This window comes from Spermophilus citellus (assembly GCF_964194105.1).
Source record: "Spermophilus citellus genome assembly, chromosome: 4".
Taxonomy (NCBI): Eukaryota; Metazoa; Chordata; class Mammalia; order Rodentia; family Sciuridae; genus Spermophilus; species Spermophilus citellus.
Window position 1 is genome coordinate 23294900 of NC_138185.1, and position 24810 is coordinate 23319709.

The window sequence follows — 24810 nt, forward strand, 5'->3', positions numbered from 1 at the left end:
TGCCTGTTCCTTGACCCTCCCCTGCCTCCCTGCCACTCTCTGCCTGCCCCAGGTCTTTAGGCACAGGCTCAGTGGGAGGAAGCATCCTGGAAGCCCTGGGCCTCTGGGTCTGAGGGCCTCAGTCATTGGGGAGCCTCAGTTCCCTGACAGTTCACAGATGAGGACAGGGGCGCCATGCCCACCCTTCCCTCATAACCCTGGGACTCTTGGCCTGCCCAGAGGAAGGAAACTTACAAAAAGAGCTCTGAGCTCCTGCCGGGTCTCTTGGCTGCCAGTCTTGGGTTAGGGAGGAGATGGGGTTCCCCCATGTATGAGCCAAGCCTCCCCTGTCCTCAGGCAGAGGCTCCTGGACAGGGTTGGGGGTACCAGAGAATGCTGCCTTCCCTCAGGCCTACCCATCTGTCCTTCCCTCGTCTTCCTTCAACTCCCCTGGTTCTGTTTGCTCATTGGCCGCTATGTCCATCCCAGGGGGTTCCTCCAGAAGTTGGGGGGCTTTTTCTCTCTATCCCTTGGGGCACAGGGTGGCTGTGCCTGCCCTGCTCTGCCCTGCCCCAGAGCAGCATCTCCTGCCTGAGCCCAGACACAGGAGCTTGGCTGGGAACTCACCCTTGGCCCCTCCTGTGTTGCCAATTTATTAACAGCAAATAAACCAAGTAAATGGAGACTATTAAAGAACTTTATTTTAAATGACTGATGTGACCTGACTTTGTCCATGGGACTGTGTTCGCTTCCACTGAACCCCGAGAAATGAGAACAACAGCTATTGCTGCAGACGTGGCCTTTATTTAGGGTGATCCAGGGCTTGGGGAAGTTGGAGTGACAGCCAAAGGGGGTGAAGAAACCACGGGACAATAGATATCCTTCTTCATAGCCCAGGGGCTCGCCCAGGGGCTCGAGACTCAGGCTCTCACTCCTTGTGCTAAGAGGTGAGGGAGGATGAGTGAGCTGCACCACCTGCTACCCCCAACCCATGCACCCCACATGGAAGGCGGTGCCCCTTGGAGACCTCACCTTGGGGCCCAGGGCATCCCTGGTCCGCGCCCGCAGCTTATTGGCCTGGGTCTCTGCCATGTCAGCCCGCTCCTCCGCATCATCCAACTCGTGCTGGGCCTTGCGATACTTAGCCAGGTTGGTGCTAGCCTGCTGCTCCTGGGGGTATACACAGGGCCTTGGTTCCCCTTTAATAGTAACAAATGGTCATTCTGGTCCCCACCCATCCCCAGAAGGAACGGGCTTCTCCTGCTCTACCTACCACCAGCCTCCCCCAGCACCAGGACTCACAGCAGGAAAAAAGACATAGAGACTACATCAGGAGGTGCCAGAGTGCCAAACTGCCCAAGAGAGGCAGCCCCCAAACCTAGCCAGGGGAAAGCACACAAGGCTAGCGACAGCTTGGTCTAGTCCCTTCTGGAACTTTCAGGAAATTCTCTTCCTGCAGGGGGCAGGGTGGTCATTAAGTTCAGGAATGGGAAAGCCTGCTGATGCCTCACCTGACCACAGGCCCTGGGGCACAGTTGAAATTGGGTTACCTCGGCATCTGACAAGACCCCGGTGTGCTTACCGCCTCCTCAAACTGGCGCTTGTAGCTCTTGACTTTGCTCTGCAGCTTGTCTACCAGGTCCTGCATGCGAGCCAGGTTCTTCCTGTCCTCCTCTGCCTGGGCAGGCAAAGGAGACTCGGTTTGCCTGGATTGGGCCAACTCCACGGCCACCCCACAGGATGGACCCCCTCACCTACCTGGTACACAAGTTCCTTGACCCGGCGCTCATGTTTGCGCACACCCTTGAGGGCCTCAGCATGCTTCTTCTGCTCTGCATCAAGCTCGGCCTCCAGCTCCCGCACCTGCAGAGACAGCCAGCGGGTTGACCTGCGGGCAGTTCTCAGCTGCCTGCCCACCCACCCTGCTGGGGAAGGACAGTGGGGCTGCACACACCTTGGCCTCCAGCTTCTGCACCTGCTTCTTCCCACCCCTGAGGGCGGCCTGTTCTGCCTCCTCAAGGCGTGCCTGCAGCTCCCGCACCGTCTGTTCCAGAGTCTTCTTCATCCGTTCCAGGTGTGCACTTGTGTCCTGCTCCTTCTTCAGCTCCTCAGCCATCATGGCCGCCTATGAGGGAGGAGGTGGCATGGTCAGGAAGTGACCAGCCCAGGGAAGATCCTTTGGCCTCTGCTCCCGCCCTGCCCCAACACAGCCCTGGCCCAGTCTCACATCAGTAATGGCCTTTTTGGCCTTCTCCTCAGCCTCCCGCCGCTCCTGAGCAGCCTCCTCTACCTCCCCGCTCAGCTGGGCCAAGTCCACCTCTAGCTTCTTTTTCTGGTTCAGAAGCCCCGTGTTCTAAGGGGAAGCAGAGTTTCAGCTGGCCAACAGGCCTCTGACCCCTCCCCAGTCCCGGTGGACATCCTTGTCCAGACCCCACCTGTGAATGGAGGAGGTTGAGGCGCTCAGTGGCCTCCAATAGTTCCTGCTCTGCCAGCCGCCGGCTGCGCTCGCCCTGTTCCAGGGCAGCCCGCAGCTCCTCTAGCTCTGCAGCCAACAATGCTGTGCGGCGCTCGAGGGCCTGTGCCTGCTCACGGAGCTCAGCAGCCAGCCGCTGCTCCTCATCACGCCCTGCTTGTTCCTCCTTGAGTTGGGCCTGCAGCAGTCGCGTGGCTGCTTGTGCCTCCATAGCCTGGCGGGTGGCATGGCCCAGCTGCAGCTCCAGGTCATTGAGGTCACCCTCCATCTTCTTCTTAAGCCGTAGCGCCTCATTCCGGGCCCGCGTCTCTGCATCCAGAGAGGCCTGCAGGGACTCCACTGCACGCTGATGGTTGCGCCTGTGGGAGGGCAGGCGGGGCGGAAGGGCAGGCTCGGCTCATGGAGAGGCAGGTGCGGAGCATGCTCTCACAAATGCCTAAGGATTGCTGGAGATATGAACCCGATTGGGTAACAGTTGTCCCTCCCAGTAGTAAAACCCCTTGGGGCTGCCTGTTGTCCACCGAAGCAGGCTCACAGACAGAAGTGAGGCTCTGAGACAGACATGGACTGGATTCTGGCTCTACCCCACTATGTGATCTTGGGACAGTCTTCAGCCTCATGGAGATTTAACCTCTGGAATGGTGAGAACAACCCCAACCTGAGAAAGCCATGATGCAGAGACAGACTAGATGCCTGGGCCATATGCTACCACGGGCATAGCAACACTGCTTTCCACCATTGCTCTGCTCTCAGGAGGCTGGGAGGAGGGGTACCAGACCTCAGGTTAGTGCACTCCTCATCCTTTTCTGCCAGCTTTCGGTCCACTTCTGCCTTGACCTGGGACAGCTCCAGCTGGATCCGCAGTGTCTTAGTCTCCTCCAGTTCCAAGGCCCCCTGGGAATGCAGAGTAGGCAGTATGGGGTTGGGGCCAGGAGTAAGTGTTCAGGAAGCAGGGAGACATAGGTCAGCATCCACCCACCCCTGTAGCCAGTCCTGACCTCAGCCTCCTCCAGTGCTGCCTGCAGCTCACTCTTCTCCCCTTCCAATGCCTTCTTGGCTTTTTCTAGTTCCTGGATGCTCTTCCCGTTGAGGCTGACCTGGTCTGTGAGGTCACTGATCTCCTCTGCAGAATGGAGAAGGTGCTGAGGAGCACCCCTGGGCTAGCACCCCAACCCAGGTCACTTTCTACGCTCCTAATTCCAGCATAACCCTAAGATGCTTCCAACTCCACGTCCTACCCTGTAGATTCTTGTTCTCCCTCTTGAGTGTCTCCAGAGCCTCAAGTGCCTCCTCGTGGCTATGGCGTAGCCGAAAGAGCTCTGTGCCTAGGCCACGGGCCTCCCTCTGTGCCGCCTCCAGCTCCCGCTGCATCTCCTCCTCCTGTCGCCGCCGCTCCTCCAGGGCCCTCTCCAAGTGCCGCTGCTTCTTGTCCAGTGCAGCAGCTGCTGAGGTTGCCCGCTCCAGCTCCAGGGTCACATCCTCTGACTCTGTCTGCAGCCGCAGCTTGGCCTTCTCCAGTGATGAACACTTGGCATTTGCAGCCTCTACACCCTCTTCTGCCTCCTGTAGCCGCAGGGCCAGCTTCTTTCTGGACCATGGACCAGACAGGGTGTGAACTATGGAAGGAGGAGGCCAGCAGAAGAAGGGCCCTAGTATCTCCCCTTACCCCCTGCTGGCCCCAAGGCACAGGCATAAATGTGGTGATGGCCTAGCCACCGGATGCTCACTTGGCCTCTTCCAGCTCCTCAGTCCTCTGGATGGCATCTGCCTCATACTTGCTCCTCCACTGGGCCACCTCAGCGTTGGCCTTGGATAGCAGCCGCTGCATCTCAGCCTGGGCCTCAGCCTCCTCCTCATGCTGTTCCCGTAGAAGGTCACAGTCATGTCGCAAAGCCTGCACAGCATGGGCCAGCGCACTCTTGGCCTGGAGGGACATCAGGGGCCTCAGCATCAGTCCATGCTGATGGCCCCAGCATCCACCTGCCCACTCCACGATCACTGGTGCCAGCTCACCTTGCTCTCTTCCTCTAGCTGCCTCCGCAGTTCCTCCAGGCTCTGGGCAGCTGAGGCCTTCCCACGGCTCAGCTGGCTGATCAGAGACTCCTTCTCCTCCAGCAGGCGGCCCAGCTCCCCTACAGACAAAGGGGCAAGCAGGCAGGTCAGGTGGTACCTAGGTCCCACCCAGTGTGGCCCAGCTGAACCCTGACCTCACCATTCTCAGTCTGCAATCGCCCACGCTGGGTGTTCACATCCACCAGTTGCCGCTGCAGCTCCTCCACCTTGATCTTAGCCTCACTTAGCTGATCCTCATAGGCCCTGCACAGTTTCTCTGCACTGGCCTGGAAGCCAGAGTTAGGGGACAAGATGAGTTTGTGCACCTGAGGGCAGGATCTAGAGCTTCCAGTCAGAGACTGGGACCTGGCATCAAGAACTAGAAAGCTAGATATGGGCCCAGGATTCAAGGGGAGATCAGAGATTCACCGTCAGGGTCAGGGGTTCTGTTGCTAGGCTCATAGCTTAACTAAGGTCTTAGAGCGAGAGGGCTGGACCAATCTCAGTGCAAATGGGTCAGGTGGACATTAGGATACTAGATCTGGTGTCAGCCAAGGACAGTCACCAGAGATCAAAAGTTCACAAGTCAAAGTTGGGTGCTGGGTTCAGAACAGGAGAATCATGACCGGTGTCAGTTCAGAGTTCAGGAATCAAAGGCTGAGGTCACAGCGACTATTGGGTCAAGGGTCTGAGGTCAGAATTGGAAGCTGGGTCAAAATGTTCTGGTGCCATCAGAATAGGGATGAGGAACCAGGGTTTGACATCAGGTCTGGTAGGGAAAGGTGGAATGCCAGGTTAGTGGGTCCAGGGTCAGATTCAGGGTGAAGGCTGCTGTGGGGTCAGTATTGGCATGGGGTGGCCAGGGGTCAGAAGGTGGAGTCAGCTGCTGGAGTCAGACCTGGTTTAGAGTCAGGATGGGCCAGGGGTCCCAGGTCAGAGTGAGGAAGAAGGTTCATACCTTGCCTCGGGCCAGAGTCTCCACGCTGGCACCCAGATCGTCCACCTCCATGCGCAGCTCGCTCTTCTCCTTTTCCAGCTTTTGCCGTATCCGCTGCAAGCTGTCCACCTGTTCTCCCAGCTCAGCTGCACCATCTGCCTGCTTGCGCCGCAGGGCTGCCACTGTGGCCTCGTGCCTCAGTGCCGCTTCCTCCAGTTCCCTCCGGAGCCGGCCCAGCTCAGCCTCGCGCTTGCGGCAGCCCTCACGCTGCCCGGCAGAGGCACCACCAGCTTCCTCGAGTCGTTCACTCAGCTCTTCCAGCTCCCGAGCCGCTTCTGCCCGCTGCTTTTCCACCCGGGCCCTGGCTGCACGTTCAGCCTCCAGCTCTTCCTCCAGCTCCTCCGCCCGTGCCTATGTCAGTAGGTAGGTGGTGACATCAGCTTGGTGGGCCTCTGACCTGGGCCTGGCCTAGCTGCCCACCCTCCCCCATGCACCTGCAGCTCCTTGATCTTCTTTTGCAGCTGGGTGCCCAGGAGCTGCTCGTCTTCCACCCGCAGGTTCAGCTGACTCAGCTCTGAGTCCTTCCTGGGATCAGGGGGTGGGATAAGCCAGTTCAGGCCCTGTCATCCACCTGAATGGGGCCCCCCAACCTCCAAGCAACCTCCTCCCCTGAAGCTCTAAGGGCCTCATTCCTGTGCACCTACAGCCCTCATCCCTGAACCAGGAAGGGCAGGCCACTACCTCTGCCCTAGTGACCCATTTCTCGACCCCACCCCCCACACTCACTGAACCCCCACAGTAACAGGACTGAGAGAATCCAGAAGGGAAGAACCTGGTCAGGCCCCACACCTACTTCTTGAGCTTCTCCTCCAGCTGCTGCTTGTCCTGCGTAGTATCTGTCACCGCCTCCTGTGTCAGCTTCAGGTCGCCCTCGAGCTTGCGCTTGGCCCGCTCAGTGTCCATGCGCAGCTTCTTCTCCTGCTCCAAGGAGCACTCCAGCTGTGGAGCAGGCAGGGCTCAGCCTCAAGCCAGCCACTACTTGCCCACCCACCCCATGGCCCCTCCACAGCCCTAACTCACATCCTCCACCTGCTGCTCCAGCCGCAGCTTGGCCTTGGCCAGGGCACTGACACGGTCCTCCTCAGCCTGTAGGTCGCCCAGGGCCTGCTGGTGGGCCTCCTGCAATGCCTTCTTCTCCTTCGTCAGCCGGGCCACTGATTCATCCAGTGTGGCCATCTCCTCTGTCAGGTTCTTCACCTGTGCCAGGGCCAGGGTCACCAAGGGGACATCCCTCGCCATACTCTGGTCTCAGCAGCCACCACCCACCAACTGCCCCTTGCAGCTGAGGGGTCAGACAAGTCACTTCACTGTGAGCCTTCCTCAGGCTGAGTGGAGAAATTAATGGGCGAAGATCACTGAGCCCTGAGCACAGTGTATAGCCCAGAGTAAGAGACTGGGCCATGTCAGCTGACTGTGGTGTCCACAGGTATTTGAGCTGTTCCTGATCCTATCCTGGTCTAGTTGTAAGCACCTGTGAGAACCTGAACACGCACCCTCCACCCCCAGCCTCACTTTATCCGCTGTATAATGAAGTCAGTACCCCAAGGCTGTGAGCCACCATTGTGCACATAAGTGATAGAAGCCACGTCAGGGGTGTGACTGGGGGTATGGGCTCCTGCTATCCAGGTCTCATAGTCCTGGCTGAATGAAAATCACCAGCACTTGCAGGGTACCTAGTGTGTGAAGCCCTGTGGAGTATGGTTGGTGAAGGCCATTGACAAGCTGAACCCTCGGCTACCCTAAATGAGGTAAGTTCTGTTAACCATCTGACCGATGAGGAAACGAGGCCCACAGAGGCAGTTACCTGCCCCAGGTTACACAATAGAGGACCAACAGAGTCAGGAGGGGGCCTGAGGCTGCCTGGTCCCCACTGGTCCCCAGGCTGAGGCCCTTCCCCACAGCTGACCCTGCCCACACCTTGTTCTCAGTGGCTTGCTTTTCTTTCTCAGCCTTGGCCAGAGTCAGCTCCAGGTCATCAATGTCCTTCTTGAGCTCTGTGCATTCATCCTCCAGCTTGCGCCGGCGAGCCGCCAGGTCGGCGTTCACCTCCTCCTCATCCTCCAGTCGCTCATTCAGCTCCTTCACCTTCGCCTCAAGCTGCACCTTGGACTTGATCAGCAGGTGGCAGCGCTCCTCAGCATCTGCCAGGTTCTCCTGCTCCTGGAGGGGACACAGAGTGAAGCCAAGCTGACGCAGGGCCAGATGAGGCAAGACCAGCCAGGCCATTTGTTTGTCCATGAGGTTTGACATCCACACTCAGCTGGGCCCTGAAAACCAATGCCTTGACCTGCTCTTGGTCCTAGTGAGGAGAGGGGCAGAAGTGGCACCATGAAGAAAGTGACATTCCACAGGCTGGGGCAACCCATGGAGTGAGGCTTAAGAAGCGCTCTAGGAGGAAAGCCCACTGCCCACACCCACAAGCTGGGCTAAGGCCTTGAGGGGTGGGCTAGGAAGTGTCAGGCATGTGGAGCCCTGCATGGCCGCACAGGGCTCCTGGAGACTGTCCTTGAAGGGGCTCTGTGTTGTCTCCCTGTTTCCTCGCTGCCTGGCTGCATAACCATCTCCGGCACTACTGATGACCACGGGGCTCTCCAGTGCTAGCCTGGGGCTGGCAGTAGCAATACTCAAACTCGGTGCTGAAGGAAGGACAGTTTGTGCTATGTGCCTGGAGAGTTTCCAGACCCTTGGTCCCTACCCTCTGGTTAAGGCCCTGTCACTACCACCTGGGTGCCTATGGCCAGATAAGGGAGCAAGGTTCCATTTCAGGGGCAGCAAGGAAGTGAAAGCTGGGGAGACCACTCCTCTGCAGCTTCAGGGGTGAGGGCTTTAGGACACAGGGACAGACAAGGCCTGCTGATGGGGGGCCTCATTACATGGCACCTTCAGAGTAGGGAGAAAGACCCAGGTTAAGACCTGAGCAGCCAGAGCATTCCAGGGTCACCCTGGATTTGGATTTTGGAGGGTGTTTCTTCAGAGAAGCCTAGGGTTCTCAAAGTGCCAAGAGACACCAAGTCAATAAGGGGACTCCCTCATCCTCTCCCCACCCCACCTCCACTCACTGCCTGTAGCTGCAAGGCCAGGTCATTCTTCTCCTGGGTGACACTGACATGAGTCTCTTCCAGCTCCTGGCGCTTAGCCTCAGCAGCAGCGAGTGCCCCTCGAAGCCCCCGTAGCTCTGCTCGCAGGGCCGCCAACTCCTCCTCAGCCTGTGCTGAGCGCAAGAGTGGCTTCATCTTGAAGAAGAGCTTCATCCATGACCAATTCTTGACAGCGTTGAAGGCACGGATGTTCCACTGGATGGTGAACAGGGCATCCCTGGGGAGAGGCAGCCCCTGTGAAACAGGCCCAGTACTGCCCACTTCAAGGTGTGACTGAAGTTGTTGGAGCATCCCACTAAGACTGTGTCATCACATCTAGTCTTCCTAATGGTCCTGTGGAGTGGGTCCTTACACCTCTGCAAAAGGGGCAAAGACGAAGGGGCAGCCCAAGGCCCCTCAGGCCTGCCTCCAGGAGGTGCTCATGAGCAGCCTCTGCAAGAGTTCAAAGGCAGCAGAGGGGGCTCAGCCACCAGGCTGTGGGGTCTGCTGCCTGGGTGTACTGCCCAGCACTCACTGGCTCTTTACTGGATCTGCCTCTTCTGCTGAGGGGGTAGAGGTAATCACAGCACCTACCTCTAAAGACTGCCTCAAACTTTAGTCAAGAAAATACAAATAAGGTATCTGTCCTGAGGCCTGGAAAACACTGAAAGCCATTCTGACTTCTCCAAGCCCTGACTCCAGTGGTGTGCAGTGGAGTGGCAGGTGCTCTCAAATCTGGAGGCATGGAAATGGAGGCTGGGGGTTGGGGGCACAGAACAGATCCTCACCCCAACAAGCTATAGGAAGGGTAACTTGACCACAAGGCAGCATGACAGGGCTGTAGAGCCTGGTGGTTTTGTGAACCAAAGGACAGTGGTCACACCCACCATCCTGTCCTCATCCCTTGTCTCATACCCACCTGCCTCCCAGCATGCGCTGGTACTCAAGTCTCATGAGGCGGCCCCGGCTCCGTGCCTGTAGCAATGTCAGCACCTTAGCCAGGCGCTGATCACGGAGCTCCTCTAGGACACCTAGAAGCCCAGCCTTGAAGAACACCTGGAGGTGGAGGGGACATCCAGGTGTGACTCCTGCCCAGTGTGACCCCCACACCCAGGGTCAACCCCAATTCCATTGTGCCTGGACCTTGGTGTGGCCAAACTGGTACTGGGTGTGTTCAATGTCCAGTGAGCCCAGCAGCTTCTCTGTGGCCTTCCTGCTGTCCATGAAGGTGTCATCTGGGATGGCACTGGGATTTAGGATGCGGTACCTAGGAAAGCAGGGGAAGGCTGGTGAGGAGAGGACGAGACACAGGCTACTGAGAATGGGGAAGCCAAAGACAGAGAAGGAGACTGGGTAGCAGGGAACCATTCCTGGCCTTTCAGGAGTGGAAGCAGAAGTTCCAGAGAGGCACACTGAACAAGGCGGCAGGGAAAGTAGTGCCACATTGGGGGGCTGGGCACATTCTGTTTGAAACCCTCAGGGTGTTTAAATGCCCTCAGGAAGTTCTTTAAGAGGATGTAGTTTTGACAAAAGATATCTGCTACTTTTATAATTATTCTAAAGCCAAAAAATTAAAAGGTGGCATCCTGTACCACATCACAAAACTGAAAAAATTCTTCTCAAAATGAGTAAGGGGCTAGGCATGGTAGTATATACCTGTAACCCGAGTGATTCAAAAGCCTGAGGCTGGAAGATTGCAAGTTCGAGGCCAGTTTCAGCAACTCAGTGAGGCCCTATGCAACTTAACAAGATCATCACAGGGGCGGGGGATGTGGCTCAAGCGGTAGCGCGCTCGCCTGGCATGCGTGCAGCCCGGGTTCGATCCTCAGCACCACATACCAACAAAGATGTTGTGTCCGCCGAGAACTAAGAAGTAAATATTAAAAATTCTCTCTCTCCCCTCTCTCACTCTCTCTTTAAAAAAAAAACAAAAAAAAAAAAACAAGATCATCACAAAATAAAAAATAAACAGGGCTGCAAGCCGGGTGTATGCCTGTAATCCCAGCAGCTTGGGAGGCTGAGACAAGAGGATTGCAAGTTCAAAGCTAGCCTTGGCAATGACGAGGAGCTAAACAACTCAGTGAGACCCTGTATCTAAATAAAATACAAAATAGGGCTGGGGATGTGGCTCAGTGGTTGAATGGCCCTGGGTTCAATCCCTGGTACCAAAAAAATTTTAAAAAGCAAGGATTCCCAGCACAACCATTTCTTAAATGGATACCTGTACACATGCATAGAGGGCCATGTGGGCTGTAGCCCTTCACTCAGTGGACTCACTAAATAAAGCACACGATTCACTAAACCATGGGATGTTGTACAGCTCAAAACAAAAAATGATGCAGCCTTATGCTGCTGATAAGGAACAATCTTCAAGACTGGCAGCTACATGAAAAACAAACTGTGTGAGAGCTTCTGCACCAGCACAGACAGTGTTTGATTGGACATCCTTTACAAACGACTATGTGGATGCCCACAGTTACTTCTAGAAGGGGAAAGAACTCTAGATACTTGTAGTCTAACAAAATCAAATCTATGGAGGGAAGATGGAAGGGAGCTGATGGCAGTGACTGAGCGCTTACTGCATCAACCATCATGAAGTCCAGCTCTCCTGAGCTCCAGAAGAATAAAGCAAACCTCCTCCTTGACTTCTCTTCTGCTGCATACATTTTCAACTTGACATGCTCAAAGCAGAGTTCAAACCATTACCCTGTCACTCTCCAAAATCAAAATGCCCCGCCTTTCATCTTGCATCAACTTCCCAATTGCTCAGGCCCCAAACCTGGGAGGCACCATACTCTTTCCTTTTTCTTCCTTACTCTGTATCCTAGTCATTGTCAAGGCCTGTTGGCTCCATCTCCCATATTTACCCCAAGTCAACTCACTTCTCTCCCCAGGCCCCTCCCAGGTCTGAGCCACCACAGGGAGGCCTGCCCAGCCCCTCACTGTCCCCGGCCTCCTCTTCAGGGACTGGAACAATCGTTTATCCTTTAGGCTCTATGTAAGCCTTTCCTGCAGCATCCACCTGGAACTGAGATCAGGGGAGGACAGCAAGGGTGGACTGGAGAAGGAGCCAGGCAGGGCCAGGGGCCACCCACCGCTGCCTGAAGTCAGCATAGAGCAGCCTGTTGGGGAATCCTTGGCGGCAGATGCGGATCCCCTCCAGGACCCCATTGCAGCGTAGCTGGTGCAGCACCAAGAAGGCATCCATGACCCCTGGACATGGTGGGGAAAAGGGAAAGGTCAGAGGTCTCGGGATCTACTTCAGGTATCACAGAGAATAGTATAGGCCCAAGGTTTGAGGCCTATAAGACCCTGCAAGGTGAGGGGGGAAGACTGGCTTCCCTTCTCCAGTGTCCCCCACATACCCAAGCCAGCTCTGGGGATACTACCTGGGGTCTTGTTCTCGTTGGGGACAATGCAGCGAACAAAGTGGGGCTGTGTGGCCCGCAGGTTGGTCATCAATTTGTTGAGGTTCTCCTGGGAGTGGGGAGAGTGGGGAGAAGGTACAGAAGGCAGAGAACCAGAACTGGATGCCACAGTGGATTGGGGCTGGAGAGGGCTGGGCAGGGGTCCTAAATGTAGGACTGGGAATGCAGTCCAGTAGTAGAGCATCTGCCTAGCATGCATGAGGCCCTGGGTTCGATCCCCAGCATGCCAAAAAACACATCAGAGGTACCTAAATGTGCCTGCACCTTTGTTCTTTCACTCCTGCTCTTTGTGGCTTGGTCCTCTCCCATCATCACAACCAAAGCCTCCACCCCGCAGATCTCCATCCCTCACAGAGGCCCGTGGCTCCCTCCCCTTTCCCCCAGCCCTGCCCAGGCAGCTTGGGGACGGGTAGCAGCACAGACTTGCTGTGATGTTCACGTGGAGAGGAGTTAAACATCACTGCAAGTCTTAACAGCCACCCGCCCAGGGCGCAGGGGACATGGCGGGGAGCAGAGGATGGGCTGGAGGCTGGTGAGGGTGAGGGTTTGCACAGGGCCTACTCTGAGCCTCACCTTGTGCAGCTGGGACACCGTCTGGAACGATGCTGCCTTCTTGCGCTTCTCTTTCACCCCAGACTTCGGGGGCTCAGCTATTGAGAGACATGGGACCCAGTCACACAATCCAGAGAATGCCACTCTGTGGGCCCCTGTGGGAATGGCAAACTTGTCCCTCAGTACTCACTGGAGCAAGAGCCTGCATAGTTCTCATAGAGGGTGGCCAAGAGCCTGTTCTGTGACTTTTGAAATATGGGGACCACAGTCTCATTCAAGGGATCCTTGTTTTTCTCCAGCCAGCCCACAATGCTGTAAGGCACCTAGCAGAGGCAAGACGGGTGCTGAGCCAAGGCGTGGGAACCCTGAGGAGGGCATGGCCGAGGGCTGCGATTCCAACAGGTACCTACCACGCCTGCATAGTGGACCACCTCAAAGTGGGCCTGGTACTTGCGCTTCTTGTCAGGCCGAGGCTGCTGGAAATTGGGTGATTTCCCTGCATGGTTGTCATAGAGCTTGGCCCGGAAGCTGGCATCAGAGGCCTTGGGGAACATGCACTCCTCCTCCAGGATGGACAGGATGCCCAGCGGCTGGGGACAGGGAACAAACTTGAAGCTCCAGTCCATCCTGGCTGAGCTGGACCCCTGTTCCCCAGACCACCTCCCTCTAGGAAGGCATTTCAGCCCCAACCCATTTCAGATCCCACCTCCACCCCGCAGATCCCCATCCCTCACAGAGACCAGACCCACTACTGGGAGCCCCACCTCCTAAGAGAGAAAAACAAAGTGTGAGTGTTGGCTTCTAACCGACTTATGCACAATTCACAACAACTGAATTTTGTTTGCTCATGATGTATGTAAACCCAAACTGGCATCTCAGCTCCTCAACATCCATGACTCACACATTCTCATATGCAAATACATAATAAAAACCAGAGGCCACCAAGTTCACATGGCTTCCTCACTATCTGTGGGGACCTTATGCCTCACTAAACTTCAGCTTCCTAACCTATTAAATGGGAAAATGGTAATCTTTAGTGCCAATATAACAATAAAAGAAATCAATCACCAAAATGCCCAACAGTTGGGGATTAAATGAGAATCATGTGCTCCAGGACCTATTCTGTACAATATTCAAAATACATGTTCAGAGGAAAAGTAAGATATGAACTGAGTTTGTATCCATAAAGAAAGTAAATACTCAGGACAAAGGATTTGGAGGAAATTAACTCAAGGGCCAAGACAGGCTGTATTAAGTTGGAGGGAAACATTTTTAACTTTTTATTTATTTTGTTTTTTTTTTTTTAAAGAGAGAGTGAGAGACAGTGAGAGAGAGGGAGAGAGAGAGAGAATTTTAATATTTATTTTTTAGTATTTGGCGGACACAACATCTTTGTATATGGTGCTGAGGATTGAACCCGGGCCGCACGCATGCCAGACGAGCGCGCTACCGCTTGAGCCACATCCCCAGCCCCTATTTTGTTTTTTTAAAAATATTTTCAGTTGTAGATGGACACAATACCTTTATTTTGTTTATTTAGTTTTTTTATGTGGTGGTGAAGATCAAACCCAGCGCCTCACACGTGCGAGGCAAGTATTCTACCACTAAGCTACTCTTTTATTTCTAATATTTATTTCCAAATTTAATTTTACTCCATTCGATACAATGGGGAAATATATAATGTTTCACAATTAAGTAAACATGGAAATACTCTGTCCTGCGCAGGGCAATTCTGAGGACCCCGTGAAATTTTGGCTGCAAAATTATGTGCACCCAGGGTGGGTGTCATTGCCAATAGACTTTCATACTCATGTTGCTCACACAAACCAACATGGATTCACATCCAATGCAGCACACCTACGCAAACTTTCCCACTCATATCTAAGTACACAGTCACAATCACACATGAATATGCTTACTTCACTGCAAAACCGCTCACGCACACTTACACAGGCTTTCTCACAAACAAGCACACACTCCCCTCCTCACAGTGGCCTTGCCTGGGGCCCCACCTTCTCAATGAGGTCAATGCAGGGCTGCAGGTCAAGGCCAAAGTCAATGAAGACCCAGTCGATGCCCTCACGCTTGTACTCCTCCTGCTCCAGCACAAACATGTGCTGGTTGAAGAACTGCTGCAGCTTCTCATTGGTGAAGTTGATGCACAGCTGCTCAAAGCTGTTAAACTGTGAGAGGGAGGCGGGCTCAGCGGAGGGGATACAGAGGAACACACACAAGCTCGCCCTGCCCCCTCCCACCCACAGTGCCTCGCCTCAGAGAGAACAAAGCCAGGGGTGTGGGCCTATTCTCACCTCAAAGATCTCAAAGCCAGCAATGTCCAGGACCCCAATGAAGAACTGTCTGGGCAGCTTTGTGTCCAGTGTCTGGTTGATCCGAGACACCAGCCACCGAAACAGCCGGTCATAAGTGGCCTTGGCCAGAGCCCCCACAGCAAACACCACCTGGGGGGAAGAAGACTGGGCTGGGACCCGGTAAGGAGGGGATCCTGCCCAGCTGTCTCCAGGTGGGCCTCCACTCACCTGCTCCACACTCTGCCCCTTGGTCACATACTCATTCCCTACACGCACCCGGGGGTGCAGAAGGCCCTTGAGGAGGTCCCCACTGCTGACGCCCATCAGGTAAGCAGCCTTATCAGCACCTGGGAGGGCATAAGCATTGGATAAGAAAGGAGGATGACAACAATGTGGGCACTTGGCTCTACTGCCTCAGCCTGGGGTTAAGAGAAGGGTGGGAAGGGTTAAGTTCAGGGCCAGCACAGGGTCAGCCTCAGGAGGGTAAGGGTCTGGAGTTGAGTCAGGAGCACATAAGACTAAGGTCAAAGGTTGTGAACAAGAGTGAGGGTTAAAGATCACATAGGTCATGGTAATGGGGTCAATGTGAAGGCCAGGTCAGACCAGGGTCAGGGCCCCCTCACTCTCAGTGCCATCAGCCTCAGCCTGCTCCTCTCGCTGCTTCTGCTTGAACTTCATGTTGCCAAAGTGCAGGAGGGCACCCACGATCTTGTAGCAGGCACACTTCTCATCCACACTGAAGCCCAGGATGTCCATGGCATGCTAAGGGTATAGGGAACACAGAGGGTTCAGAGAAGTCGGGGCCCCTCCAGGGTCCCCAGGCACTGCCTGCTTAGAGTGCTCCCTGATCCCTACCCAGCCCACACATTCATGAGGCCCCACAGCACAGGCACTCTGCTCAGCTGCCCTGCCCAACAGCCCATACGTCTGTGGCGATGAGTTCCTCTCCATCGTCCATATTATCCACGGTGATGACACCCTGGCTGCAGAAATGGTAGTCGTAGGGGTTCATAGACAGAAGCAGCATATCTGTGGGCACAGGGAGCAAAGGGCAGATCAGGCTACATCCACCAGGCTGCTCTCCCTCCCCCATCCCAGCATGACAGACCTTAGGGGGTCCAGCCAGCAGCAGTCTAGGGCCCTCCCAGGATTGGCCTACAGCCTGTTTCTGATCCCCAACCCCATACCTTCTTTTTATTTGTTCAGTTTTTTGTTTGTTTGTTTGAGTAGTAGAGATTTAACCTAGGGCCTTGTGCTTGTTAGGCCAAGAGCTCTACCATGGGGCTACACCCCAGTCCCTTTTATTAGTATTGTGTGTGTGTGTGTGTGTGTTTTAATTTGGGGGTATTCTCTTTATTTATGCTTCACTGAGGAATGAACCCCAGTCCCTCATGGCCATCCCTCTGGCCCAAATTCCTAGTGCCGGGACACAGGGAAGACCAGATTCTGTCCTCAAGGAGCTTATAAAGGAGGGAACTTATGAATGGTCACTGGGTCCACTGAGGCATAGATCAGGGGACTTTAATCTCAGGAGGGACTTCAGTTTCTCACAACACTGCCAGGACAATGGAACTACGAGGCCTGTTGCTGGCACAGGAAAGAGAGAACTCGGTAATAACCAGAAGGCCCAGAAAGGAGTGAGGGACAGAACAGGCTCTGAGTACCCAGGAGGGAACAGCCATCCCAGGGGCTGGCCTGCTGAAGTCCAGGAAGGGCCAGGGAGTCCCTTTGGGTTATGACTCCTCCCCTCCATCCCTGGCCCTCACCCTGCAGCTCTGGCTTCTTCCCAGAGAGGATCTGGTAGTAGATGTGGTAGCCACGCTCACCAGGCAGTTGGAAGATCACTCGAGATTTCTCTAGGAGATCTGAAGAAAGGGGCACTGACCTTCCATCTCCTATACCTCCCCAGAGCAGACACTCCGAGGGGACAAGGGATAGGGAGGAAGTGACAGTGAGGCACAAGGGGTGTGTAGGGTTGCTGTGTCCACACACAGGTCTGCATGTGTTGGGAGGGTCTCTCTCCGTCAGCGCCTGTGTCACTCTGTGGGATGTGTGTCTATTTGCACCTGTGTATCTCTGGCCAGATGCCTGAATGTGTATTCTCATGAGTGGGTGTGTGAACATGTGTGTCTGTGTATGGATTTCTATTTGTGGTGGTTAGTCTCGGTGTGCTTATCTATCAGATTTGACATGCATCCAAAGGTGGGAAGCAGTCAGCACAGGGACTCTCCTGTGGTGTGAACCATTTGTGTGGCCCAGGCATGGTGTCTGGGCAACTGGACTGCGTCAGAATGAGCAACCACCCAGAGAGGTGTTAGGAGCATCCCAGCAGGTTTTCTGGAAGGGTGGGAGACATGTCGACATGAGGCTAAGGCAGGAGGAGCACAGGGCAGGCGTACCCTGTCATAAGCCATGGACAAGGCAGGATGCAGGCAGAGGCCAAATCACAGCGGCCTTACGGCTAAACAAGGATTTGGGTCTCCATCTTCAGATAACAGGATTGGGGAAGGTTTTAAAGCAGGAACAGGTTAGGATCAGAGAGACTGTGGCTGGAAGACCAAGCAGAGGAGTGAGGCTGGGAGCCCCTAGGGAAGCTGGTGTGACATTGTGGTGAAAGTAGGGTGGCCTGAAATGGGCAGTGGTCTGATGATGGAGCAAAATACCTAGGACAGGTGGAGCCCAGAGGACTTGAGAGGGATGCTGAGTCTGAGTGGAAAGGCTCAAGCCAGCTCTGTCCCTCCCCACCCCACCCCTCCTCTCACCCGGACTCACAGCTATCAATATCCGCAGAGGCCAGCTTCCCAGAGGGACCAAAGTGAATGCGGATGAACTTGCCCTGCAGGCAGAGGGGCTGCCCTGAGCCAAGGGGCTCAGCCGGTGTTGCCCAACCCACTGAAGCTCCCACCACAGGGATCCTCCTGGCTGCTGATCTTCCTCTACCCCCAGCCACCCATCACCCACTCCCATCGCAGCCACTCACAAAGCGGGAAGAGTTGTCATTCCTCAGGGTCTTGGCATTGCCAAAGGACTCCATGGCTGGGTTAGCCTCAATGATTTGATCCTCAAGGGTGCCCTAGTGTGGGGCAGGGATGAGGGATCTGTCAGTCCTGGGCCTGCTGACTGGGAAGGCAGGGCAGCCCATGGACCCTCTGGTTGGGAAGGGGGGTCCTCAGGACCTCATCATTGTTGACCCCTCACAGTGGCCCCCATACTTACCCCAGTCTTTGTTGCCAGAAATTGCTGGATGTGGGGAGAAGAAATATAATATTAGAGGATGTGAGGTCTCACCAGGTGTTGGGGGAAGGAAGAGTTAGGAGGACAGTGAATGTTAGTCACCAAATATTCACAACAGTGAATGCAGCTCCCCCCCCCCCCGCCCCGCCCCATAGCTTGGCTCCCTGGGCTGTTAGGAGCGATGTTAGAAAGGCTAAGTGGGCACAGTCCTAGCTAGCAGCTTCAGGCAGGGGCTGTATTAGGGTCTCCTCCTCACAGCCCATTCCCTCCCCTGTCCAGTATTCCCTCATTTTCCACGCCTATGCAGTGCTGCCCGTCCCAAGCCCTAGGGGCTCAGACTAAAATCTACTCCGCTTCAGAGGCCAGCCAAAGTGCCCCCTCCTGCAGGAAGGCCTCCCTGATGCTCTGTGGTGGGGAGAGACCACTTTCCTGCTCTGAACCTTCTTATCCTAACTTCCTGATGGCCCTTCAATACACTTCTTTGTACTGTGATTAGGTGTGGTTTTATTATATGTTCTACATCTATTATTATTCAAAATGGCCCTACCAGGCACACATTATTAGCCCTAATTTGCAAATGAGGAACCTAAGACCCAGAACTGGAAGCTGATCTGCCCAAGTGGGATGGCAGAGTGGGCCAAACCAGCATCCTGCCTCCCTCAATGCCTACAGTTATTGTGTTTCTCACCCAGAGGAACCTAAGGAACTGAGCCATGCTCCTCTCCCCTCCTAGCTCATCCTTCTCTCCCCTACTCTGGATGTCACAAGCCTAGGAAGCAAAAGAGAAGAAGGAAGGGATGAATTCTAGAGAGAGCAGATATGCCAAAAAGGACTTTGGGGGTCATTCATTCACTTATTCGCCTCCAGGGAGCCCAAGACTTTAAAATGGCCCTAAGGGTCAGGCATGGTGGGGCACACCTGTAATCCCAGTGGCTTGGGAGGCTGAGGCAGGAGGATAGTGAGTTCAAAGCCAGCCTCAGCAAAAGGGAGGCCCTAGGCAACAACCCTGTCTCTAAATAGAATACTAAATAGGGCTGGGGATGTGGCTCAGTGGTTGAGTGCCCTTGAGTTCATTCCCCTGTACCCACTCAAAAAAATGCCCCCAAAGACACCCCCTCTCCACACCTTCCATCTAGTATCTGTATCAGGGCTCCTCCAGGATGGTTTAGCCAAATAAGGAGAAGAAGGGAGAGGGCAGATACAGTTCCCACGTCCTGTGGGTGGCCTTCCTTCCATCTCCCTTGTCTGTCCATTTATCCTGGACTCCTTTCTGCCAGGTGCTCCCTGCCCTCAACACAGTTAGTCCTTACCAGCTCTGGCCTTTCTCTGCCACTTTCCTACTGCTGGACCTACCTACCCAACTTTCTGTAGATCTCCCCAAAGGCCTTTTGGGGGTTTGGAAAACAGGGTGGGAAGGGATGGAAGAATACCAAAAAGTCAACAGCAAAAAACAAAACAACAAAAACAACAACAGCCACAACCAAAAAACAAAACAAAGGTCAAAAACCAAGAAAATAAAATGGGGGAAAAAAGAAAAGGAGGGAATAAAAAGTGGAAAAGAAGAAAAAAAGAAAAATGCCCCAGAATAAAGCAAGGCTCAACAGGTCCGGGAGTGGAGGCTGTGCAGGAGGCCTTGGGCTTCCAGAAGGAAAAGGCAGCCCATTGTGGGGTCGATGTGTGGGGGTGAGGGGAGAGCCTCAGACTCTGAACAGCTGGCCCCTGAGCTAGGAGTAGAAAACAAGACTGAAAGAAAAAAAAAAAAAAAAGACCCACCTCCTTTGTTTAAGAAATTTCCAAAGACCTTAGAGTACCACAGGTCACAAAATCATTGAGAACACCCAGTACCTTCTGCTCTGGCCACTGAACATCTGTGTCAAGCCTGTTCCCTCTGGCAGCAGGTAACTGTTTGGGGTGTGAGAACAATGACTCCATAGGAAAAACACCTATTTGATAAGCCCTTTCAAAATATGAATGTCACAATGAAAGAAAAATCTCACACAAAAAACATTAGAAACAGTATCATAGCACAGCTCGTCCGTGTTACAGAAGGGAACGTTGTGGCAGGTGGGTATGAGGCCAACATAGTGTCACAGGTGGCCACAAGTTTTTCAGGTTAAGCCTTGCTCAGGCCAGAGACTCCCACCAAGGTGAGAGGCTCAGGCAGGGCCGGGAACTCTGGGGAGTCAAAATTTTAAAAAGGAAAAAAAAAAAAAAAGAAAGAGGGAGAAAAAAAAAAAAAGCAGAAGAAGAAGAAGGGGAAGAAAGAAAAGAAAAAAAAAAGCGAGAAGCAGTGGGAATCTGTGCCCAAGTGGGCGAGTCTTACGGCCTTCTTGCCTGGCCCGTCTCCCAGGGCTGCGACGATGGCAAAGTACTGAATGACCCGCTTGGTGTTAACCGTCTTACCGGCCCCAGACTCTCCGCTTGGACAACACAAACACGAGTCACCAATGCCCATCTGGCCTAGTTTCCCCAGCCCCAATGCCCTATCCTATGATACCCTTCTCTCCTTCCCCCATAACTCAACACCCAACTCAGCACCCCCAAATCCAAACCCTCAGGGAAAGATCAACCCTCCCGGTGCTTAAGCAAGCCCATTCCTGTGAGAGGACACGCATGAGGATGCCTCAGTCCACTGAGCACTAACTTAGCTCCAGGTGCTAGGCCAAGTACTTGACCTCCACTGGCTTAGTTAAGCCTTAGAAAAGAAACCCTGTAGGCAGGCACCATTATCATTTTATGCATAAGGAAATGGGCCCCAGAAGTTCTGGACTGGCTCTGCTGTGTGCCACGCACATGTATCGACTCACTGACTCCTTATTATTCTACATGGAAGGTAGGATTGTTCTATTTTTATTGGTGAGGCTCAGAGGCCCAGGGCACAGAGCAGGAAATGGAAACATGAGAGCCTGAATCCAGGTCTATCTGGTTTCAAGGCCTCTTAACTACCAGGCTGCAAGTTTTTGCATGTGTGTGTGCATGTGTACACACAGACACTGTCCGTATTGGCTTGGCTGGACATGAACCCTATATGTAGGAAATCTACCACCTTCCTTTACCTTCAAAGGAAGAAGGATCAGATACAAGGAAATGATGAGGATGAGGAAGGGGAAAGGAAATCCCTCTTTCTCCCCCTTTTCTCTTGAAAATTAGAACCCCCAAAGGATCAAGGTGGGAGATTCTGGGCCTAGGGAGAGGCAGTACTGGAGCTGGGCATCCAGAAAGGCTCAGGTCTGATTTAGCTTCAGCTGGCACACTGGCTCCAGGTGGCAAAAGCCCTGCCCTTAAGCACCCTGGATTCAAAACTGGGAAATAATTTTGGTTCTGTCCCCTTGCTGAGTACTTCCCACCCCCACAGCCCCACACTCACGTGATCAGCATGGACTGGTTCTCCCTGTCTGGAAGAAAGGAGAGGGTAAGAAAAGTCAGCCAAGGAGGAACACCTGGCGTGTTGGGGCGGTGGGAAGAAAGGAGAGGGTAAGAAAAGTCAGCCAAGGAGGAACACCTGGCGTGTTGGGGCGGTGGGGGGCGGGCAGCCCCCAACAACCCAGGACAAAACCAAGGACAGGTCTAATCTGGAGAGGCGCGTGGCTGCGCTAGTCTCCTGCAGCATCAGAGGAGGGCAGTGCAAGAGGAGGGAAGGGCGTCCTCTACAGAGGCCTCCCTGGGGCTGGGGAGAGGTCCTGAGCGGAGGAGAGGAGTGGAGGCAGCCCTTACTGCGCAGCATGTCGTTGTAGGCGTTATCCGACACTGCATATATATGAGGCGGGGCCTCGGAGCGGCGCTTTCCCTTGTAAGCGGCCACAACTGAAGCCGTGTAGACAGGGAGCCATTTGTAGGGGTTGATGGTGACACAGAAGAGGCCCGAGTACGTCTGAGGAGACAGTTTATAGGTAGGGTTTTGTTTTAGGGGTACAAATTCACATTCCCAGGCACCATTCCCCAAAACACCATGACCCCTGCAATATTCAAGGAGCCACTTGAGGCCACATCCTCTTGGCTGTCTGGGCCCTGCGCAGACCCTACTCCCATCCTCAGGTCCGCCCCCAGCTGGTGACTCCGCCTCCACAGGGCACAGCTGAACCTCCTGCCTCGTCTCAGTAGTTACAGCTGCACCCCTGTGGTCCGCGCCCTGGATTTGCCTCCACAGCACTAGGACTCCACCCCGCCCTACCTGCGGCCGCCTTTCCTTTTGCCTAGGCTGTTCCCCAAGCCCAACCTCTGCCACTACAGTTTGGCCCCTACAGCCCCAGAGCCATCCTTCCAGCCCACCTCTAGCCACAAGCATTGGCAGCGCCACCCCAGCCCCCGGCTCACGTAGATCATCCAGCGAGCATAACGCTGGCGCAGGTTGTGCAGCACCGAGGCCTCATTGAGGTGTGTCATCATGGCCATGTCCTCAAGTAAGTCGAATCGGGGTGGGTTCATAGGCTGCAACTCGGTTTCCCGTACTGTCAACACCTGCCAAGAAGGTGTGTCACAGCAGGCAAACCTACTGACCCTACCTCTTAACATTCCCAGACCCCAAAGTATGGATCCCAAAGGTCAGGAGCTTTGTCACCAAGAATAGAGGGACTAATCTCAGGAAAAGGTAAGCTGAACCTTCTGGTCTTTGGTCTCCACGTTGACTCTGCCCCCGGTAGCCTCTGACTTGACCTCGGCCTCCACATAGGCATCCTGTTCATCTGGCACCCAGACCCGCTTCTTTCCTAGGTGCCAGAAAGATCATTGGGCCTTAGAGAGCTGCTTGAGCACCTCCAAGGGTTCAGGTGGGGTTCCTAAGCCTGTTCATAGAGTTGTACCCCTCCCAGAAGCTACTCCACCAGATCTCCAATGATGCCCTGATGGGATGCAACAGTCTCGGAAGCACTTGTGCTTCAGCCCTATTTGCCCTACAACCGGGGGAAATCCCTCATTCTCTCTAGGCCCATTCCCTCAAATGCAAAATGCCATGAGGCTTTCCTAAGGTCCTATATAAAGCAGCCCCTCAAAATCAGGCACATAACTTCCAGGAGGTTCCTGCCTTCCCCTTTTCATTTATGACTCAGGTCTAACTGTCCTGTACTTTGCTGACACCTCTTTCCAGCTGGTCTCAGAGCTTTGGGTAGCACAGATTTTGTGGTAGTTAAACACATGGACTAGGGTTGCAGACTGAAGGTTCCCTTCCCTTCTACTTCTAGCCAAGAGACTCCTTCAGGACCATCTACTTAACTTGAAGGCCCCAACACAACATAATGCAGACTCATTTGTTTAAAAAAAAAAAAAAAGCTTATTTAACAATTCAAGGTAACAATAGCAGAATGCTAAATCAAGAAGCAGACCCTTCTAAGCTCCGTCCCCTGTGCAACCACAGAGGTTACACACCCTTAAAGCTGTCTCTGGCCCTCCCCCCCTTCCCCGTTGTGGAGAGGATGCATACAAAGTCATCTGCTCTGGACCTGGCTCACAATAAGCACTCGATACGCATTGCCTATTGTTATTATTGTCCTATGAGCAATCCAAGTCATAAATAGTAGTCTTTATTTCTGTCTCTAACAAACAGTGACTTTGGCTCTGTGGAAAGCACTAAAAATAAGATCCGCATAGGTTTTGTAGGCATGTTGGGGACATCAGCACACATGCTACTGGTCTCATCTCAGAGGCCTCAAGTTCCAGCCTGAGTCTTCACAAACTACAGCTCCAGGAGGCAGGTGGTATTATCCCATTTTATAGAGAGACAAATTGAGGCTTGCTGATAGACACACAGTGATGTACACATGATCCCTAGGATTTTAGCCTCTAAGACCAGGAATCTGAGGGTCAGGTCCAGAGCTAAGGCTGTCAGCCAAAGTGCCACTTCAGCCCCAACTGGAGTGCCACTCCTCTCCATTCCTGATCTGAGTTCAGAAAGGCTTCTCTGAGGCTGTATCTATCCACCCTGCTCCCCAGCCTTCACTCACCATCCCACGGGACAGTGTGCACCTTCATCAGCTCCTGGTAGCCCTGGCGGAGGTAGCGGGCAGACTCTCCAAGTTCACTCACATCCATCATGGCAGTAAGACGTGGAGACAAAAGGCCTGGAAATCTGGGGAGTTCAAGGCGGTCCTAGGCAGTAGGCATTGGAATATGGCAGTGACAAGGAAACTGAGGGACCAAGGGCCCCACACTGGCAGGATCCTCCAACCCAGAAGGCCTGATACTAGGTGACTCCCTGGGTGAGCCCCCAAAATACACACACACACACACACACACACACACACACCCTCTCAAATACTACAGCATCCTCTCCTACAGATATGGAAGATCTTTATCCACCCTTGGGAAATCTTGCCTGCCAACCATCTGGCTCCAACCCCAGCCCTGGTCACCCACCTCAGCACCACAGTGAGGGCAGGGAGTTGTGCTACCCCTTTTATTGCTGCCGTCAAGGTCACTGGAGGAGAGCTATGTCAGCAATCTCCACGTGTCACAGCCCCCCCAGCCTGGCCACAGGACACAAAAGGCAAATTCCCTTTTATCTCCACCAGCATGGCCCCTGGGCTATTTTTACCTCCCATTGTCAGGGGATCACAAAAGCAGAGAGAGACACTCCACTCAGAGACAGGGAGGCTGGAATTCAGAGACTGACAGGGGCAGAGACAAGGCAGTGGGGAGCTCAGAGACGGAGACTGAGTTACAGAGAATCTGATACACCCACAGAAAGACCCTCACCCTCAGAAACAGAGACCAAACA

At 54.1% G+C, this 24810-nt stretch overlaps 1 protein-coding gene and 1 long non-coding RNA gene across 6 annotated transcripts; both read right to left on the minus strand.

The window, feature by feature from the left end:
- Positions 1-441: 441 nt before the first annotated feature.
- On the minus strand, positions 442-24466 carry MYH7B (myosin heavy chain 7B). 5 transcript variants are annotated; one of them, XM_081289225.1, is made up of 41 exons: positions 24450-24466; positions 24038-24182; positions 22701-22807; positions 22416-22559; positions 21816-21972; positions 21469-21496; positions 20425-20521; positions 18084-18107; positions 17848-17940; positions 17640-17703; positions 16634-16732; positions 15793-15896; positions 15491-15629; positions 14868-15214; positions 14571-14741; positions 12969-13148; positions 12749-12881; positions 12580-12656; positions 11968-12055; positions 11674-11791; positions 9722-9845; positions 9498-9634; positions 8561-8816; positions 7419-7661; positions 6522-6698; positions 6295-6440; positions 5936-6026; positions 5463-5852; positions 4665-4791; positions 4466-4584; positions 4180-4376; positions 3691-4040; positions 3451-3575; positions 3231-3346; positions 2415-2811; positions 2207-2332; positions 1934-2104; positions 1738-1842; positions 1562-1657; positions 1012-1178; positions 442-919 (listed from the first exon to the last, which is right to left on the minus strand). In XM_081289225.1, exons 2-41 carry the CDS (start codon positions 24126-24128, stop codon positions 454-456), a joined length of 6387 nt encoding a protein of 2128 aa, XP_081145351.1. In that variant the 5' UTR covers positions 24129-24182; positions 24450-24466; the 3' UTR covers positions 442-453. The 5 variants fall into 5 exon arrangements, with proteins under 5 accessions (XP_081145351.1, XP_081145352.1, XP_081145355.1 ...); XM_081289226.1 differs by lacking the exon at positions 24450-24466 and having other exon boundaries at positions 14868-15017; positions 15096-15214; positions 24038-24337; XM_081289228.1 differs by lacking the exon at positions 24450-24466 and having other exon boundaries at positions 663-919; positions 1012-1149; positions 14868-15017; positions 15096-15214; positions 24038-24334.
- Positions 9853-11664, minus strand: LOC308646395. Its single transcript, XR_014021374.1, has 3 exons — positions 11022-11664; positions 10508-10990; positions 9853-10311 (listed from the first exon to the last, which is right to left on the minus strand). It is a non-coding gene; the product is annotated as an uncharacterized lncRNA (long non-coding RNA).
- Positions 24467-24810: the final 344 nt, after the last annotated feature.